At 44.2% G+C, this 21069-nt stretch overlaps 1 protein-coding gene across 2 annotated transcripts; it reads left to right on the forward strand.

The window, feature by feature from the left end:
* Window positions 1-18879: 18879 nt before the first annotated feature.
* On the forward strand, window positions 18880-20596 carry LOC123156877 (uncharacterized). Of its 2 annotated transcripts, none has more exons than XM_044575071.1 (6): window positions 18880-19126; window positions 19210-19395; window positions 19658-19824; window positions 19948-20032; window positions 20111-20179; window positions 20302-20596. In XM_044575071.1, exons 1-6 carry the CDS (start codon window positions 19025-19027, stop codon window positions 20470-20472), a joined length of 780 nt encoding a protein of 259 aa, XP_044431006.1. In that variant the 5' UTR covers window positions 18880-19024; the 3' UTR covers window positions 20473-20596. The 2 variants fall into 2 exon arrangements, with proteins under 2 accessions (XP_044431006.1, XP_044431007.1); XM_044575072.1 differs by having other exon boundaries at window positions 18903-19126; window positions 19213-19395.
* Window positions 20597-21069: the final 473 nt, after the last annotated feature.

A 21069-nucleotide genomic window follows, 5' to 3' on the forward strand; every position in this document is an offset into this window, starting at 1 on the left:
CTAGTTGAAACATGAGCTGCTCGAGCATACAAAATAGAATTTCATTTGAAGGTTTGGAGTATGGCACATACAAATTTACTTCGAACGGCAGGTAAATACCGCATATAGGAAGGTATGGTGGACTCATATGGAATAACTTTGGGGTTTAAGGAGTTTGGATGCACAAGCAGTATTCCCGCTTAGTACAGGTGAAGGCTAGCAAAAGACTAGGAAGCGGCCAACTGAGAGAGCGACAACAGTCATAAACATGCATTAAAATGAATTCACACCGAATACAAGCATGAGTAGGATATAATCTACCATGAACATAAATATCATGAAGGCTATGTTGATTTGTTTCAACTACATGCGTGAACATGTGCCAAGTCGAGTCACTCAATTCATTCAAAGGAGGATACCATCCCATCATACCACATCATAATCATTCTAATAGCATGTTGGCATGCAAGGTAAACCATTATAACTCATAGCTAATCAAGCATGGCACAAGCAACTATAATCTCTAAATGTCATTGCAAATATGTTTACCTCATAATAAGCTGAATCAGAAACAATGAACTCATCATATTTACAAAAACAAGAGAGGTCAAGTTCATACCAGCTTTTCTCATCTCAATAAGTCCATCATATATCGTCATTATTGCCTTTCACTTGCACGACCGAACGATGTGTATAATAATAAGAGTGCACGTGCATTGGACTAAGCTGGAATCTGCAAGCATTCAACTCAAGAGAGAAGACAAAGTAATATGGGCTCTAAGTTAAATAAACAATTATGCATATGAGAGCCACTAAACATTTTCAATATGGTCTTCTACTCTCGACCCTCAAAGAAAAGAGAAGAAAATAAAACTATTTACACGGGAAAGCTCCCAACAAGTAGGAAGAAGAACGAGAAATCTTTTTGGGTTTTCATTTTAATTTCTACTACAGGCATGGAAATTAAACTAACTATTTTTTTTATTTTTCTTAAGGTTTATCAACAGACAAGAAGAAAGCAAGAAAAAGAAAATGAAACTAGCATGGATAATACAATGAAAGAGTATGAGCACCGACGACTAGGATTGTGTGTGAACATGAATGTAAAGTCGGTGAGAAATACGTACTCCCCCAAGCTTAGGCTTTTGGCCTAAGTTGGTCTAGTACCAAGGACTGCTGCTACTCTCCCCGGTGTACTGGGAAGTATAATCAGGATACCACTGGCTGGCCATCTCCGGATCCCACTGGCAAGATGATGCACGATAAGGGTCTAGTTCAGGTTCCGGCTCAGGTTCAGGTTCTGGAGTGGATGCTTGGCCTCGATGAGCGTACACCGCTTCCGGTGTAACAAGAAAATTATCTGCAATCAAATCAAACAACAGAGGCGCAGGCAAAATAATAGTCTCATTGTGTTTCTTATTAAATCTAAGGTTATACAAGATCATCTTCTCTTTGTTGTCCATAATAAATGCGTATGCTACCATGCTATTGTAATCTAAAATGTAAGGAGGCAATTTGGTCTCCTCTTTCTCATGGTGCCTAATGGGTATCTCAAAATGTCTAGCAAGACATGAAGCATAGATACCTCCAAATATGGGGCCTTTTGTACGATTCAGGCTTAGCTGTTTAGCAATGACGGCACCCATACTAAAACTTTTATCCCCAAGCAAGGCATGTTGAAGGATGATAATATCAGGAACACTAAAGTTTCCACTATTTCCACGACCAATCAAGCATCTACTAGCAAATATGGCAAAGTAGCGTAAAACAAGAAAGTGTATGCTAGAGATTTTTGCCTCGGAACCCTTCTTTGGCTCCTCTACAGCGATAGTGTTAACAAAGCCATCCACATATTTACGATGGGGTTCCTCTAATTCTCCCTCATAGGGTATCCTACATACCGCACAAAAATTACGTAAAGACATTTCTCTGAATTCATCATATAAATGAAATGATACTAAGGGCGGTGACTTCTTAGGATAATAATAAAAAATTTGCACGAAAGTATTGGTAAGTAAGAGATACTGATCCATTCGGTCGTGGAGGAAATCGGTGAGGCCTGCATTCTCGATCAAAGAATAAAAATCTTCATGAATTTCGGCTTCTTTCAAGAAATCATCACATGGCCATTCACACGGTCGTACTTCCGCTAAGCGAGGAAGATTATACTTGCTTTCTCCTTCTCTTTAGCTTGTTTTTCCTGAGAGCCTTGGCTAGAAGAGCCCCTCAAAAGTTTCCTTAACATTTTCTAAAAATTTCTGAAATTTTAGTAACTTCAAAATAAAAGTGAATAAAACTAAACAAGATTGGTAGCAACTACTCCTACAAGTGCCTAGAGCCTATATCATGCATTAGGATTACTTGGGACCTCATAAATTTAACATGCAAGCTCAAGAACATGGTCACCTATGCAGCAAAAATTTGCAATGAATAAAGCACTTGAACAAAAACTAATTGGACCAATGGAGGAGTCACATACCAAGCAACAATCTCCCAAAGCAGTTTTGTTAATGGAGCTTTGAGCAAGGAGATCGAAAATCGCAGCAAAATGAGCTAGAACTCGTGCTTGAGCTGGATGGGGATTTTTTTTGGGAAGAAGATGGAGTGTGTGGGTGCTGGCATAAGTGGAGGGGGGAAACCAGGGGCCCACGAGACAGGGGCGTGCCCAGGGTAGGTGGGCGCGCCCTCCACTCTCGTGGCCTGGTGCTTGCCCTTCCTGCAGTGATTTCAGTGCCTAAAATCCTCAAATATTCCATAAAAATCATACTAAATTTGCACGGCATTTGGAGCACTTTTATTTTCGGGATATTTTTTATTGCACGGATAATTCAGAAAACAGACAGATAATACTATTTTTGCTTTATTTATTCTAAATAACAGAAAGTAAAAAGAGGGTATAGAAGGTTGTGCCTTCTAGCTTCATCCATCTCATGATCATCAAAATGAATCCACTAACAAGGTTGATCAAGTCTTGTTAACAAACTCATTCCGAATAACACGGAACCGGAGAAATTTCGAATAACACTAAGTTACCTCCACGGGGATATGAACATCCCCAATAATAAGAATATCATACTTTTTCTTGACAGTAGGGAGAGGAAATTCAAAACCTCCAATAATGATAGTTGGAACTTTTCCAATAGAATTAATGCTATGGACTTGAGATTGTTTCCTCGGAAAGTGTACCGTATGCTCATTACCATTAACATGAAAAGTGATATTGCCTTTGTTGCAAACAATAACAGCCCCTACAGTATTCAAAAAAGGTCTACCAAGGATAATCGACATACTATCGTCCTGGGGAATATCAAGAAAAACAAAGTCCGTTAAGATAGTGACATTTGCAACCACAATAGGCACATCCTCACAAATACCGACAAGTATAGCAGTTCATTTATCAGCCATTTGCAAAGATATTTCAGTAGGTGTCAACTTATTCAATTCAAGTCTACGATATAAAAAGAGAGGCATAACACTAACACCAGCTCCAAGATCACATAAAGCAGTTCAAACATAATTTCTTTTAATGGAGCATGGTATAGTTGGTACCCCCGGATCTCCAAGTTTCTTTGGTATTCCACCCTTAAAAGTGTAATTAGCAAGCATGGTGGAAATTTCAGCTTCTGGTATCTTTCTTTTATTTGTAATGATATCCTTCATATACTTAGCATAAGGATTTACTTTGAGCATATCAGTTAAGCGCATACGTAAAAAGATAGGTCTAATCATTTCAGCAAAGCGCTCAAAATCCTCATCATCCTTTGTCTTGGATGGCTTAGGAGGAAAGGGCATGGGTTTCTGAACCCATGGTTCTCTTTCTCTACCGTGCTTCCTAGCAACAAAATCTCTCTTATCATAACGTTGATTCTTTGATTGTGGGTTATCAAGATCAACAGCAGGTTCAATCTCTACATCATTATTTTTGCTAGGTTGAGCATCAACATGAACATTATCATTAACATTATCACTAGGTTCATGTTCATCACCTGATTGTGTTTCAGCATCAGAAATAGAAATATCATTGGGATTCTCAGGTGTGTTTACAGTAGGTTCACTAGAAGCATGCAAAGTTCTATCGTTTTTCTTTTTCTTCTTTTTAGAAGAACTAGGTGCCCGTAAATTATTTTTCTGAGAATCTTGCTCGATTCTCTTAGGGTGGCCTTCAGGATACAAAGGTTCCTGAGTCATTCTACCCGTTCTAGTAGCCACTCTAATAGCAAAGTCATTTTTATTATTTAATTCATCAAGCAAATCATTTTGAGCTTTAAGTACTTGCTCAGCTTGGGTAGCAACCATAGAAGCATATTTGCTAATGAGTTTAAGTTCACCTTTAACTCTAGCCATATTATCGCTCACGCGTCCTATCTCGAAAGCATTATTCTTTAACTCTCTACCAACATAAGCATTAAAACTTTCTTGTCTAGCCATAAAGTCATCAAATTCATCTAAGCATAGGCTATGGAATTTAGTAGAGGGAATTTCAACTTTATCATATCTAGAGAGAATTTACCTTTACTACCTGTGTCGGGTTATCAAGACAATGTTGTTCTTCAACAAGCGGTATATTAAGACCATGTATTTCTTCAATAGGTGGTGAATTCTTAACATCTTCAGTTTTATACCTTTTTATTTCATTGATTTCTTTGCCTCATGCATATCTTCAGGACTGAGAAATAAAACACCTCTCTTCTTCGGAGTGGGTTTAGGAATAGGCTCAGGAGTTGGCTCAACTGGTTCAGGAATTGCCTCAGGAATTGGCTCAGGAAGAGTCCAATTATTTTCATTAGTCAGCATATTATTCAATATTAATTCAGCTTCGTCGACTGTTCTTTCCTTGAAAACACAACCAGCACAACTATCCAAGTAATTCTTGGAAGCATCGGTTAGTCCATTATAAAAGATATCAAGTATTTCATTTTTCTTAAGAGGATGATCAGGCAAAGCATTAAGTAATCGGAGAAGCCTCCCCTAAGCTTGTGGGAGACTCTCTTCTTCGATTAGCACAAAATTATATATTTCCCGTAAGGTAGCTTGTTTCTTATGAGCAGGGAAATATTTAGCAGAGAAGTAATAAATCATATCCTGGGGACTACGCACACAACCAGGAGCAAGAGAATTATACCAAGTCTTAGCATCACCCTTTAACAAGAACGGAAATATCTTAAGGATATAATAATAGCGAGATTTATCATCATGAGTAAACAGGGTGGCTATGTCATTCAACCTGGTAAGATGTGCCACAACAGTTTCAGATTCAAGGCCATAAAAAGGATCAAATTCAACTAAAGTAATAATTTCAGGATCAACAAAGAATTCATAATCCTTATCAGTAACACAGATAGGTGAAGTAGCAAAAGTAGGGTCAGGTTTCATTCTAGCATTAAGAGACTGCTGCTTCCATTTAGCTAATAACTTCTTAAGATCATATCTATCATTGCAAGCAAATATAGCTCTAGCAGCTTCTTCATTCATAACATAACCCTCGGGAACAACAGGCAATTCATAATCATTGGGAGAATTTTCATCATCAATAATAGCATCTTCAATAATTTCATTCTCTCTAACCCTAGCAAGTTGTTCATCAAGAAATTCACCTAATGGCAAAGTAGTATCACGCACAGAAGTAGTTTCATCATAAGTATCATGCATAGCAGAAGTGGCATCATCAATAACATGTGACATATCAGAATTCATAGAAGTAGCAGGTTTAGGTGTCGCAAGCTTACTAATAACAGAAGGAGAATCTAGTGCAGAGCTAGATGGCAGTTCCTTACCTCCCCTCCTAGTTGAGGGCAAAATCTTGGTTCTTTCGTCTTTCAAGTTCCTCATAGTGATCAACAGATATAAATCCCAAGTGACTCAGAGAATAGAGCTATGCTCCCCGGCAACGGCGCCAGAAATTAGTCTTGATAACTCACAAGTGTAGGGGATCGCAACAGCTTTCGAGGGTAAAGTATTCAAACCAAATTTATTGATTCGACACAAGGGAGCCAAAGAATATTCTTGAGTATTAGCAGTTGAGTTGTCAATTCAACCACACCTGGATAACTTAGTATCTGCAACAAAGTATTTAGTAGCAAAGTAATATGATAATAAAGGTAACGATAGCAAAAGTAATATTTTTGGGTTTTGTAGTAATTGTAACAACAGCAACGGAAAAGTAAATAAGCGAAACACAAGATGTGAAAAGCTCGTAGGCAATGGATCAGTGATGGATAATTATGTCGGATGCGGTTCCTCATGTAATAGCTATAACATAGGGCGACACAGAACTAGCTCCAGTTCATCAATGTAATGTAGGCATGCATTCCGTAAATAGTCATACGTGCTTATGGAAAAGAACTTGCATGACATCTTTTGTCCTACCCTCCCATGGCAGCGGGGTCCTAGCAGAAACTAAGGGATATTAAGGCCTCCTTTTAATAGAGAATCGGAACAAAGCATTAGCACATAGTGAATACATGAACTCTTCAAACTACGGTCATCACCGAGAAGTATCCCGATTATTGTCACTTTGGGGTTGTCGGATCATAACACATAATAGGTGACTATAGAATTGCAAGATAGGATCAAGAACACACATATATTCATGAAAACATAATAGGTTCAGATCTGAAATCATTGCACTCGGGCCCTAGTGACAAGCATTAAGCATAGCAAAGTCATAGCAACATCAATCTCAGAACATAGTGGATACTAGGGATCAAACCCTACCAAAACTAACTTGATTCCATGGTAAATCTCATCCAACCCATCATCGTCCAGCAAGCCTGCGATGGAATTACTCACGCACGGCGATGAGCATCATGATTGGTGATGGAGGATGGTTGATGATGACGACGGCGACGAATCCCCCTCCCCGGAGCCCCGAACGGACTCCGAATCAGCCCTCTCGAGAGAGATTAGGGCTTGGCGGCGGCTCCGTATCGTAAAACGCGATGAAACTTTCTCTCTGATTTTTTTCTCCGCGAGACGGAATATATGGAGTTGGAGTTGAGGTCGGCGGAGCCTCAGGGGGCCCACGAGACAGGGGGCGCGCCCAGGGGGAGGGCGTGCCCCCACCCTCGTGGACAGGGTGTGTGCCCCCTGGTCTTGATTCTTTCGCCAATATTTTTAAAAAGTGCCTCCATGGATTTTCAGGACATTCCGAGAACTTTTGCTTTCTACACATAAAACAACATCATGGCAGTTCTACTGAAAGCAGCGTCAGTCCGGGTTAGTTTCATTCAAATCATGCAAGTTAGAGTCCAAAATAAAGGCAAAAGTGTTTGGAAAAGTAGATACGTTGGAGACGTATCACACCTCTTGTTCTTCATCGGGAGGCCAGATCTGGAGTCCGTTTGGGGCTCGGAGAGCGGTGTCTTCGATCTTCGTCATCACCAACCCTCTTTCATCGCCAATTCCATGATGCTCCTCACCAGGAGTGAGTAATTCCTTCGTAGGCTAGCTGGTCGGTGAGGAGTTGAATGAGATTCATCATGTAATCGAGTTAGTTTTGTTAGGGCTTGATCCCTAGTATCCACTATGTTCTGAGGTTGATGTTGCTATGACTTTGCCATTCTTAATGCTTGTCACTTTGGGCCGGGTGCCATGACTTCACTGAACCATTTATGTTATCACCATTATATCTGTGTTCTAGATCTGATCTTGCAAGTTATAGTCACCTATTACGTGTTATGATCCGTAAACCCCGAAGTTACAGTATTTTGGATACTCTCCGATGATGACCATAGTTTTAGGACTTCATGTATTCACTATGTTGTAATGATTTGTTTCGGTTCTCTATTAAAAGGAGACCTTAATATCCCTTAGTTTCCTTATGGACGTCGCTGCCATGGGAGGGTAGGACAAAAGATGTCATGTTCTTTCCATAAGCACGTATGACTACTTACGGAATGCATGCCTACATTATACTTATGAACTGGAGCTAGTTTTGTATCGCCCTAGGTTAAGATTGTTATATGATGGATACAATCCAACGAATTCACCGATCCAATGCCTATGAATTTTCCACATATTGTTTCTGCTAAGTTACTATTGTTATTGCTGTTGTCACAACTGCTACAAAATCATTGCTATCATTGTTACCGTTACCGCTACTATTACGACTACTATCTAAATTATCATATTACTTTGCTACTGATCATATTGCTGCAGATAATTAATCTCCAGGTGTGGTTGAATTGACAACTCAGCTTCTAATACTTGCAAATATTCTTTGGCTCCCCTTGTGCCGAATCTATTAATTTGGGTTGAATACTCTACCCTCGAAAACTGTTGCGATCCCCTATACTTCTGGGTTATCACTACTCACAAATGATATTCATGCTCAAGATCGGAGGGGTGTTAAATAGCATAATGGATCTGAACATATAATCTTCCACCAAATAAACCATATAGTAATCAACTACAAGTTGTAATCAACACTACTAGCCACCCACAGGTACCAATCTGAGATTCCGGTACAAAGTTTGAACACAAGAGATGAACTAGGGTTTGAGATGAGATGGTGATGTTGAAGATGTCAATGGAGATTGGCCTCCCAAAGATGAGAGGGTTGTTGGTGATGACGATGGCTTCGATTTCCCCCCTCCGAGAGGGAAGTTCCCCCGGCGAAATCGCTCCGCCGGAGGAAAAAGTGCTCCTGCCCAAGTTTCGCCTCGAGACGGCGGCGCTTCATCCCGAAAGTCCTCTTCTTATTTTTTTTCTAGGTTAAAAGAGCTTAAATACTAGAAGATGGGCACCGAAGGTGGGCTGGGCTGCCCACCACCCACTAGGCAGCCCCCCTCTGGTAGTTATTTGCTCCAATATTTATTATATCTTCCAAAATAATTCTCTGTAAAATTTCAGCTCATTTGGAGATGTGCAGAATAGGTAACTCTGACATAGCTTTTTCAGGTCCAGAATTCCAGCTGCCAGCATTCTCCCTCTTTGTGTAAATCTTGCATATTATGAGAGAAAGGGCATTAGATATACTCCATAAAGTATTATTATGCATAAAAATATTATAAATAACAATAGTAAAACATGATGCAAAATGGACGTATCAACCCCCGCCGCTTCTCTTCGTGTTGCCGGGTGTGGGATGTTCAACCGGCATCACCGTTGGCGCGAGCCCCATCTTCTTGGCGCTGGGTACAGCCGACTCCATCACCCTTGCTATCGTCGTGTCGAGCTCGCCGATTTGGGCAGAGTAGAGAACAAGGAGCATAGGTGCAGTGCTAATGAGGATGAAGTGGGGGCTGGGGTTTTCTGTACGCGTGAGGAAGAAGGGGGGCTGGAATTTTCTGCACGAGTGAGGAAGAGGGGATAAAGTGGTATTGCCATAGGTGTTGGGCTAGGCATTTTTATCAAAAAAATCATGTTAGGTTGAATCTTTTTATTAGATAAAAACTCAACTTGTCAAAAAACTTTTGGTACTTGGAATTCGAGCGGGAGACCAGGGCAGCACAATCCCTACAACGTACCAATGCAACAGCTAAATTTTTATTATATTTCTTGCAGGTTGTCGCTAATAACTGTTAGGTGTTGACCATGACTTGCATCGGCTTCAACCTGGTGGGTACCAGATAATAGTCTGCTGGTAGCATGAACAAAAGGGTGGGAGAAAAACGACTGGTTGCTATCTTTACATAAGAGTAGTATGTACTTGATGTAAGGATACTTTTATTGGAATATAATATTCTCTTGTTAAAATAATACATTCAAATCCTGAATTTTAAACAACATGTGCATGAGCATGTAGCAAGGCCGGATACATGTAAGAGTCTCCCTCCCACTAATTTAATTATGGGTTCTTCTATGGGGCCTAAAACACTGGGTTGTCTCTCCTTCACAAGTGGAAGTTTCGATCCATATGAAAAATAATATGTGCTATGTACGGGGAACTAAAGAACTAGAGCGTACAACGACTACCAAAACTAAATAACGAATATGATGATACCAATACGGACATAAACAGAGACACATAGATTATGAATGTGCAACGAGATACGAACAAAGTAAAGTAAATGTAAATGTAACACCTTACAAGCAGCACCAAAGGATACTACAATAGTTGTTAATCAAACATGCATTGTGTTTAGCATTCAAGTGCCACTAGTTATTCAAGCAATATACAAAATATATTACTGATTGTACATTGAATCACCAGCATCATTCATGACTCGATTTTTTCTATTTTATTTTAGTAAAAGGGGTTTGACATGAATTTTTCGCTAATAGAAACCATTAGAGGTTCACATCAAACTAAAGCCCTACATAATCCTAAAACAACCTTGGGATTGAAGAATAAAGACCCAACTCCCTCTTCCAACCAACATAACCCAACATTTGAGAAGGGCTACCAAAATAAAGCAAATGTACACATCAAACTCAATAAAGATTCTATTACATCAAGTCTATGCACTAACTAAGTGGCTCACGTAGATGTTGCTATCTATTAAGCTGCAGAGATTAGTCGAAGGCTTGAACCAGATGGATGCCCGGTGAGGGAGAATCCAGCCAGCAGGTTGAATCCCGATTCTTGCGTCCCTCTTTCCTACTTTGGGCTGCAAGGTGTGGCGGCATATATCAGGATATGGTGCATAGAGAGATGCAGGGTACGCTGTGTACATATAATTTTGTTCGATAAACGAAACCGCATTGTCATCAGGATCCTTGCCATCGGTGACCTCCTGGTTAATCGAATAATTCAATCAGAAAAATAGAGAGCATGTGCCGAGGCTACTTACCAGTCTTCAGTCAAAAAATTCTGAAGGCCTAAAGAAGTTAGGATCCCACTCAAAGTCCATGTAGTGACTATGATTGTATTGAGAGAAACAGCATGTTCGGTACATGCGAACAATCATTAATTGTGAGTCATCGTCTTATAGAGTCCGAAACCACCTGCAACTGCCATGCCACTTTTCCTTGGAAGGTTCTCAAATTAGGCAGGGTATGGACACAAGGCGGCCTACAACAACATATCATGTTGGAGTCAAATAAAAAGACTGATATTGTAAATCTAAGAACAATATGCGTAGAGCATGAATATTTTTCAATAAATGTTAACGGTAACATAAACATGGAAGAACGAGTTAATTTCACCGGAACTCTACTATCTATGTTCACTAATACGGGACGTTTTGGCAGTTCAATTTAAACTATCAAAATGTCATACACCACTAAACAGAGGGTGTTGACAGTGTGGTATTAATTTCTACAGAAAAGTATAGTTTTCGTCCCTCAATTTTTGGTGAAATCTAGATTTGGTCCCTCAACTCCAAAACCGGACAAGTTGCACCCTTAACTTCTAAAACCAGCCAAGATTCATCCTTGGTCACGGTTTTGACCGGTTTTGGTGCTATCCCACCCCGTTTTTTGATCATGCCGACTCAAATTCGCGTACTTTTTTCAAGTCCGCGTAATGTTTCCCAATTCTGGTACTTTTCAAATACATGAACTTTTTAAAAGTTTCTGTACTTTTCTCAAATCCGCGTACATTTTCCAAGTTCACGTACTTTTTGAAAGTTCATGTAGTTTTTTCAAATTCATGTATTTTTTCTAAATTGACGTACTTTTTCATATTCGCGTACATTTTTTGGAAATAGTTCATGAATTTAAAAAATCTATGCGAACTTGAAAAAAGTACGTGGACTTGGATATTTTTTACACAAAAATATGTGGATTTGAAAAAAATTATGTCAACTTGAAACAAGAGGTGAAATTCAAACAAAGTTCCTGGATTGGAAAAGGAACACGGATTAGAAAAAAATATGCAAACTTTGAAAAGTATCCGGATTTGAAACAAGTACGTGAATTTCAAAAATAGTTCATGGATTTTAAAAACATACTGGATTTCATAAATTACACAAACTTGGGAGAAATACGCAGGTTTGAAAATAGTACGCAAATTTAAAAAAAACATGGATTTAAAAAAAGTACGCAAATTTCAAAATAGTTCACTGATTTGGAAAAATTATTTTACTTTTGAAGAAAATGTGCCATGAAAAAACTATGCGGATTTTGAAAAGTGTGTGTGAATTTCAAAAAGTTCATGGATATAAAATAATTACGCGAATTTGAGTGAGCACTGGTCAAAACCCGGGTGACTCGGCACCAAAACCGGTCAAAACCGTGGCTCCCCCCATTTTCAGGAAAGTTTGGAAAAGTGCTACAATGCTTAGATACAAAATCTTTATAGGGATAATTAGATTTATGCCCCTAGTTGTGTCTCACTCGGCTGTTTTACCCCTAATTTCAAAAAGTCACCTGTTATGCCCAAGTCACTTCGCTCCTCTTATGCTTTTGCCCTTTGACCGTTTGATCGTCAGTTTAAAAAATTCATACTAAATCAGAAAAATGCAAATAATATACCAAAATGTTCGGAAAAACATCACCTATATGTCAGTGTCATTTGCATTCATGAAAAAAGTGTTGAAAAGTGCCCCTGTGAGTTTTAGCTCTTATGATACCACCATGAATAGTAGAATAAAAAAATTGATGGCAAAAAATGACAAATATTTTAAGTTCTTGCCAAGTTTCATCAGGGAATGACATTCGTGGATGTCGTGGCAAAAAAACAATTAGCACTCCAAAATAGATTATTTTTTGCTATGACTTCCATGAATGTCGTTCCCTGATGAAACTTGGCAAGCACTTAAAATATTTGTCATTGTTTTCCACCAATTTTTTTTTTGAATTTTTTTAGATTTTACTATTCATGGTGGTATCATAAGAGCTAAAACTCGGAGGGGCACTTTCCAACACTTATTCCATGAATGCAAATGACATTGACATATAGGTGATGTTTTTCCGAACATTTTGGTATCTTATTTGCATTTTTCTGATGTAGTATGAGTTAGTTATGAATTTTTCAAACTGATGGTTGACCAAGTCAAAGGGCAAAAGCATAACAGGTGCAAAGTGACTTGGACAGAACCCGTGACTTTTAAAAATTAGGGGTAAAACAGCCTAGAGGACACAACTTGGGGCATAAATTTAATTATCCCATCTTTATATGGCTATTACTCATGACAGAGTCAATATAAGGAGTTTATTGCTGAGAAAAAAATTCTTTTTGCCTAGCTACAAATGTGAAATCTGCAACAATAACTGCGAGGAGACAGCTTTACGTCTCTTTTGGGACCGTCCTTTTGCAATTTCATGCTGGGACTCAATCATACAGAACAGGAAGAGGGGTATCAATATTCTTGATGAGCTTGAAATCATGGCACAGTCTCTCCCACCCCACATTGCAATGGACATCACTATCATGGGCTGCTGGCACATTCGGATGCAAAGAAACTCAAAGATCTTCAACGCCATAAATCCTTCACTTCAATCTTGGAGGCACCTGCTTAGAAACGATCTTCAACTAGTTGTTCTCGGAAAAAAGACCAAGCATAGAGAAATGTTCAAGGAGTGGATACAGAGCCATTTGATTTAAGCTTCAAGTTTTAACTCCTTTTCATGATGTTGCCAAAAATTGGAATTGGGTAGTTGTTTGCTTTGTTTTGGGCTAGCTTGTACATTTTTTTATATATATGGAATTACCGTAGAACAATAGTTCAATAGTTCTACAGTTTACGGTTCAAAAAAAAAAACCATGACCAGTGACGAACCTTGTCCGGTTTCAATAGTTCGAATTGCAAGTTATATGATTTTAAAGTTAAGGGACCAATTCTAGACTACACCAGAAGTTGAGGGACGAAAATGTATTTTTCTCTAATTTCTAACACCAATGTCATGATTCTAACTCTTCCCAAACTATATACGCTAATAATAGGAAGCAAGTCATCGTGATATTTGTAAATCATCGGAAAGTAACGGAGGTCAAAAAGAAAACCGGATGGCTGACTGTGAATTCTTCATGTCAGTGTCATGCGTACTGTGGTTTTTGTTGAGTACATGTGTTGTGCATATTTGTGTATTGGGTCCATCTTCTAGTTGCTTTGTATAATTGAGGTTGTGACCCGCTTTTATACATCATATATGCGTGTCTTTGCACATGAGCAATATATCGTACAATTTATACATCATACATGGTATCAGTTTTCTAGTTTCAACCTAGCTTCCGCCCCGCCGCCGCCGCGCGCCCTCACCGCGCCGCCGCCACCTGCGCGCCTCACCGCGCCCGCCGTCGCCGCTCCTCCTCTCTCCCTGCCACCGCGCATCCCCTTCCCTACCCGCGCCGCCGCCTCCACCCGACTGCCGCCGCGCCACCCCCACCCGAGCAATGCCACCACCTCTCTTCCCAGCCACCTAGCCGCTGCTGCCCTCTCCCCGACACGCGCACCACCTTCACCCGAGCCGCCCGCTGCCACCGCCACCCGCACCAAACCCTAACCTGCGCCACCCCGAGCCGACCCTAGCCGCCATGTCGTCAGTCACGTCCTCCGCGTCCACCAACTCCAACCCGTTCGCCGACGCTAACCCTCCCGACGTCAACGACATCCGCAACATGAACATCTACGAGCGGGTGCCGGTTCGTCTCTCCCAAACGGACTCCTCCTACTACACATGGAAGACTTCCAGGAGTACCGCCTCGTTGATCACGTGGACGGCTCCGTTGACTCCAGCCACGTCCCCGAGTTGCATGATAGTCCACCATCGACACCATGATTATCCAATGGTTCCTCCTCACCATCTCGCTGGACCTCTTTCAGGCGGTCGTGCATGACGGTGATAATGCTCATGCCGTGTGGACCAAGCTGAACGGGCTCTTCACCGACAATCAACTCCAACGTCGTGTTTTTTTGCAGCAAGAGTTTTTTGGGTGCCACCAGGACAACTCCTCCATCGACGACTACCGTCGCCGTCTCAAAACTCTTGTTGACGAGCTCCGTGATATTGGCGCGAGGATCGATGATGACCTCCTCCTCAGCACACTCACCGCCAGGCTCAACGAGGACTTCAGCAACGCTGCGGCGAACCTCACCCTCATCCCCGAGCCCTCCTTTGCCAAGTTCGTTGCGTACCTCCGCTTGGAGGAGCGACGGATGAAGCAGGTGAAGGCGTGGGCCATCCACACCGCCCTCGCCATTGGCACCACCCGTGGCGGACCCCCGGGGCTTCCCGCTGCCCCGGCCGCGCCACCAGGCGCCCTACCCGGTGCCGCCACCGCCGTACCCGGTGCCACAGCAGCAGCCGAGGATGCTCCCCCTCCCATACGGGCCGCCCACCCTCCCGTCCCTCCCACCAACCGGCGCTGCGAGGGCCGGCACGGTGGTCATGGGGACGGGCAGCGGTAGCAGCAGTAGGGCGCCGGTCAGCCCCGTCAGCAGCAGCTCCAGGTGCCCCCCACCCATGGGCCTACGGCTACAACGCATGGACCGGTGTCGTTCATGCCTACACCATGCCGGTTCCCCGGGCCCCTGCACCGACACTTCCCATGTTGCGACCGCCAGTGATCAGGCGCACTACGAGGCCCGCAGCTGTATGGAGGGTACCCACCGCCGCAGCTGAGCAGCGGCTACGACATCCCGATGGCGCCTTCCTCCCCCTCGCCGACGCTGCCGCTGGCGCCCTGGGATCCGGCGCTCCTCGTCGCGCTACACACCGCTCCTACGCCAAACAAGTACACTGGAGGCGGTGATTGGTACATGGACATCGAGGCCACGGCTCACATGTTTGCTCATCCTGGTATCTTGCCTCCTTCACTCCCGTCACCACCGACCGCCGCATCATTGTCGGCGACGGTTCCGCACTTCCTATCACACACGTCGGCACACTTCTTTTCCTTCTAATTCCATGCCTACAACTTTGCCTAACATACTTGTGTCTCCTCATCTTATTAAGAATCTTGTTTCTGTGTTGTTTAACTCGTGAAAATCCTGTCACTGTTGAATTTGACGAGCTTGGTTTTTGTGTTAAGGACGCTCGAACTAGGGTGGTACTCCATCGACGTGACAGCCCCGACGAGCTCTATCCGGTGCATTCGCCTTCATCCGCCACCACCGCACCGGTTGCTCTCTCCGCTGGCGTCGATCTCTGGCACGCTCGTTTGGGTCATCCTAACCCCATCACACTTCGTCATATTCTTAGGAGTTTCAGTTTTAGTTGTAATAAGATAGAGGATCACACCTGTCATGCCTGTCGTGTCGGCAAACATGTTCGCCTTCCGTTTAATAACTCCTCCATCATTGCTTCTTTTCCCTTTCAGTTGATTCATAGCGATGTGTGGACCTATCCGATTCCTAGTAATTCAGGCTACTTATATTATCTGGTTATTCTTGATGATTATTCTTATTATGTGTGGACCTTTCCTTTGTGACGAAAGTCGGATGCACTCTCTACTTTGACGGCTTTTTACTCCTATGTCAGCACGTGGTTTGGGCGTTTCATTCTTGCTCTTCAGACTAAAAATGGAAAAGAGTTCGACAACCTTGCTTTCCGCACTTTTCTGTGGCACCATGGCACAGTTTTTCGTCTCACATGCCCGTACACTTCACAGCAGAACGGTCGAGCCGAACGCATCCTTCGCACTCTGAATGACTGCGTTGGCATGCTCCTATTCCATGCTAACGTTCCACCTCGCTTCTGGCAGGACGCACTCGCTATCGCATCCCTTCTTCTTAACCTTCGACCCTGCCGCCCACGGTGGAACTATGCACCTCACCACCTTCTCTTTGGTACGCCGCCTTCTTATGATGGTTATTTTTGGGTGCCTTTGCTATCCTAGCACTGCCAACACTACTCCTCACAAACTTGCACCACGTTCGGTTGCCTGCATCTTTATCGGCTACCCCTCTAATTCCAAGGGCTATCGGTGCTACGATCGCATCTCCCACCATGTGTTCACCTCCCGGCACGTTTACTTTGATGAGCATGTGTTTCCGTTTCAGCAGGTTCCCCCGGCAGTTCCTCCCGCCACTGGTGACACGGGAGCCTCGACGCCTCTCCCAGGGCGTTCGCGCACCGCTCTCAGCCCGCCCCTGGCTTGAGGCGCGTCCCCCGCCGGTGTCTCCTCTGACCGCGGCGATGGTGCCCGCGGCTCCGGCGCCCACTCCTCCCGCGGCCCCTGCGCCCGCGGCCCCCGCGCTTGCTGCCTTGGCGCCTGCGGCCTCCGTGCCTGCGGCCCCCATGCCTGCCTCGGCGCCTGCGTCGGCCTCGGCGCTTCCCTCGCCTGCGGCCTCGGCGCCCGTGGTTCAGGCGGCTCCGGCGACTACGACCGAGCCATCAGCGGTCGGTCCGGTCACCCGTGCTCGTCCGGGCGTGTTTCGCCCGAGTTCACGCTACACTTCGGATGACTACGTCCACACGACATCCACCTCTATGCCACAACCATTGCAGTCCTTCGTTCGAGCCGCTCTTCGTGGCCCACTCTGGATGGCTGCGATGCAAGAGGAGTTTGATGCTTTGCTGCGCAACCGGACGTGGCAACTTGTTCCCCATCCCGGCACGCCAACGTGATTACCGGAAAGTGGGTCTTCAAACACAAGCTCCGTCCTGATGGTACACTTGATCGCTATAAAGCGCGATGGGTTGTTCGTGGCTTCCGTCAACGTGCTGGCATTGACTTCACCGACACCTTCGCTCCGGTTGTTAAGCCCGGCACGATTCACATGGTTCTTCATCCTGCGGTCTCCCATGCTTGGCCGGTGCACCAGATGGACGTCTCTAACGCCTTCCTTCACGGTCACCTCGAGGAGCAGGTCTTCTGCCAGCAGCCTACGGGGTTTGTTGATCCAGCACTTCCCGACCACGTGTGCCTTTTTTCGTGGTCCTTGTACAGACTCAAGAAGGCTTCGCGCGCTTGGTACCAGCGCATCGCGGTGTTTCTACACCAGCTCAGGTTTTGCTCCACCTGCTTGGACGCATCGCTCTTCGTCTATCAGCAGGGCTCCGACACGGCATACTTGCTCCTTTATATCGACGACATCATCCTGACATCATCTACGACTGGTCTTCTCAGTCAGCTCACTACACGTCTTCGTGCTAAGTTCGCCATCAAGGACTTGGGTCCTTTGCACTACTTCCTCGGTGTTGAGGTGGTGCGCCGTCCGGATGGCTTCTTCCTTCATCAGCGGAAGTACGCTCATGAGCTTCTAGATCGTGCTGGCATGCTTAACTGCAAGCCTGCCACTACGCCTGTCGATACGAAGGCCAAGCTCTCTGCCACGGAATCGCTGGTGCTCTCCAGTACCTCATTCTGACTCGACCGGAGATCCAGTATGTCGTGCAGCAGGTGTGTCTTCATATGCATGCTCCTCGGGACGTTCACTGGGCCGCTGTGAAGCGAATTCTCCGTTCTGTCTGTGGCACTATGGACCTTGGCGTCACGCTCCACGCCTCCCCCGACATCGCCCTCAACGCCTACTCCGATGCAGACTGGGCGGGCTGCCCTGACACTCGTCGCTCCACCTCGGGCTATTGTGTCTTCCTTGGACCTTCACTCATCTCGTGGTCGTCCAAGCAGCAGCCTACGGTCTCTCGCTCTAGTGCTAAGGCTGAGTATCGTGTTGTGGCTAATGTCGTTGCTGAGTGTTCGTGGCTTCGCCAGCTGCTTCAGCAGCTCTCTTGCCCTGTGGATCGTGCTATGGTGGTCTACTGCGACAAAGTTTCTGCGGTCTACCTCTCCGCTAACCCGGTGCATCATCGTCAGACCAAGCATATTGAGTTGGATATTCATTTTGTTCGGGAACAGGTGGCTCTTGGCCATATTCGTGTTCTACACGTTCCTACTTCCCAACAATTTGCAGATATCATGACCAAGGGCTTGCCTACGACGTCATTTGAGGAGTTCCGGTCCAGTCTTTGCATCAGCAGCAGTGCCGCTTCGACTGCGGGGGGTGTTGAGTATATGGTCTGTGCATATCTGTGTATTGGACCCACCTCCTAATTGTTTTGTATAGTTGAGATCGTGACCCACCTTTGTACATTATATATACATGCCTTTGCACATGAGCAATATATATGCAATTCATACATCATACAGTTTCCACACGACCTCCTGATTTTGAGACCACAAACATCACTTTTGTCTTAGCCACAGCATCTCCATCCAAATGGCGCGTATCATCTTCCTCCACACCACCACCAGCCATCCTCCCAGCCCAGCACCATGGCGGCCACGCTCTCCTCCGTGTCTGCCTCTTCCAAGCACTGCTCCGTCGTCAGGGCTAAGCACTCGTCACTTCCTTCCATCCTCTCAACATCATCAGCCGTGGGTGCTCTTTTTTTCTCCCTCTTGATGTTTCTTTCATCCTTTGTGTTGTCTTGTTGATGCTCTCGTCTGTGTTGGTGCAGAAGAAAACTGCCTTCCGTGGGGTTTCCTTGGTGGATAGCAGGTGGTTGCGCAGGGGCGGCGCGCGGCGAAGGCTGGTGCAGGTGAATGCCAAGACCGCCGGCGCGGCCAAGAACATTGAGGTGGAGGTCGACAAGCCGCTCGGCCTCACCCTTGGCCAGAAGTCCGGCGGCGGCGTCGTCATCACCGTCAGTACTACCAGCCGCCCTCCTCTTCTTTCCTCCACCTTGGGTTCTCTTCCAGAAAATATCGAATCCGAATCATGACCTAGGTTTAGCTGCTTCTTTTGACATACTTTATTTATACTTTACTATTTAAAGGAAAGAAAAAACAAGAATAATATGATGAATGATAAACTGAATAAACTAGATAGAAATTTAATACACAAGGATTGCAATTAGCAGCTGGGATTAAAAGGAAACGGACTGGTTTGTGATTTAATCACGGTAGGGTGTGGAGTCAGGAGGGAATGCAGCAAGAGCAGGGCTCAAGTCGGGTGACCAAGTGCTCTATACAAGCAGCTTCTTCGGTGATGAATTGTGGCCGGCAGACAAGCTGGGATTCACCAAGACAGCCATCCAAGCAAAGCCAGACTCTGTATACTTTGTGGTAAGCAGGTATGCACCTCTTCTCCTCATTTTCTGCCTCCGAAGCTTCTGTTCAGATATCAGGATTTCAGGAAACTGAATTTCCCTGTAAGGTGGAGTTTACAAGATTCTCATTTTGCGCCATGACATCAGGGGTGGTGGTGATATTGATGTGAAGCGCCTGCCCAAGAGGCCGGCGCCCCCTCGGTTTGGCCGGAAGTTATCTGATTCACAGAAGGTAATATCAAAATAGTCCCTGGTCGCTACAGTGTGACTTCTTATAGGCCTCACTCAATATATACCTTCAATTTTCCAGGCTAGAGCAACACACATCTGCCTTGATTGTGGATACATATACTTTCTACCCAAGGCTTTTGAAGAACAGGTAAGATCAGACATATTTTTCCTTAATTCCATTAGCACCAATCAGCTTTTCCACATGTGCTCATTTGTAGTTTGCCAGCCTGATGACTTATGACCGATTTTCTCATATACTTTTTTTTTCAGCCTGATGAGTATGGCTGTCCCCAGTGCAATGCGCCAAAGAAGCGATTCGCGAGATACGACGTAGAGTCTGGGAAGCCCATTGGCGGTGCACTGCCACCTCTTACGGTGATAGTCAGTTTGGTTATCGGCATCGCTGGCATAGGGGCTTTACTTGTATATGGCCTTCAATAGGCTTGTTCGTCTCTTCCGAAATTTTGTTCTGGCCGACAAGCTCAACCGATTGCTCATGTACTCTATTTAACAGAAAATTCCAGTAATGAAGGGGTAAAATGAAACATGTTATGTTTGAGGCTAATTGCAGTCCAATATTCTTTGGATCATGTTGTCACCAGAGGCCAGTCACTTTCCAGAAATGTCTCTGGAGTCATGTTGCTCTCAACGCAGTGGTGATTTTCTGCAAAATGGTTGTGGGCATTCATGTGGTGTTGGTATTGAAAGACATGCCTCACCTTGGCATGCACTAATATGTACTCGTAAGACAGAAGCCCCTTTGATGAGTTGTTGCTGATGAAGTGATGTCGTAAAATTTGAAGAAATTCTGAATGAAGTGCATTTTCTTGTGAGATCGATTAGCTAAGCTTTGTCACACCCTCTTAGATAATCATTATAACCCACTCTTATAACCATTATAATATGGGCAGTTGTACCGAAAGTCCATAACTGCTTCCACTATGGTTCGGTGTGGTTAAGGACTTGAGGCATGTGATGTAATGTCTGGTCCGGTTCATCATATCAGCCATCATTTTCAGCTGCTTAATCATCCTTTTT

The sequence above is a fragment of the Triticum aestivum genome, chromosome 7B (assembly GCF_018294505.1).
Source record: "Triticum aestivum cultivar Chinese Spring chromosome 7B, IWGSC CS RefSeq v2.1, whole genome shotgun sequence".
Taxonomy (NCBI): domain Eukaryota; kingdom Viridiplantae; phylum Streptophyta; class Magnoliopsida; order Poales; family Poaceae; genus Triticum; species Triticum aestivum.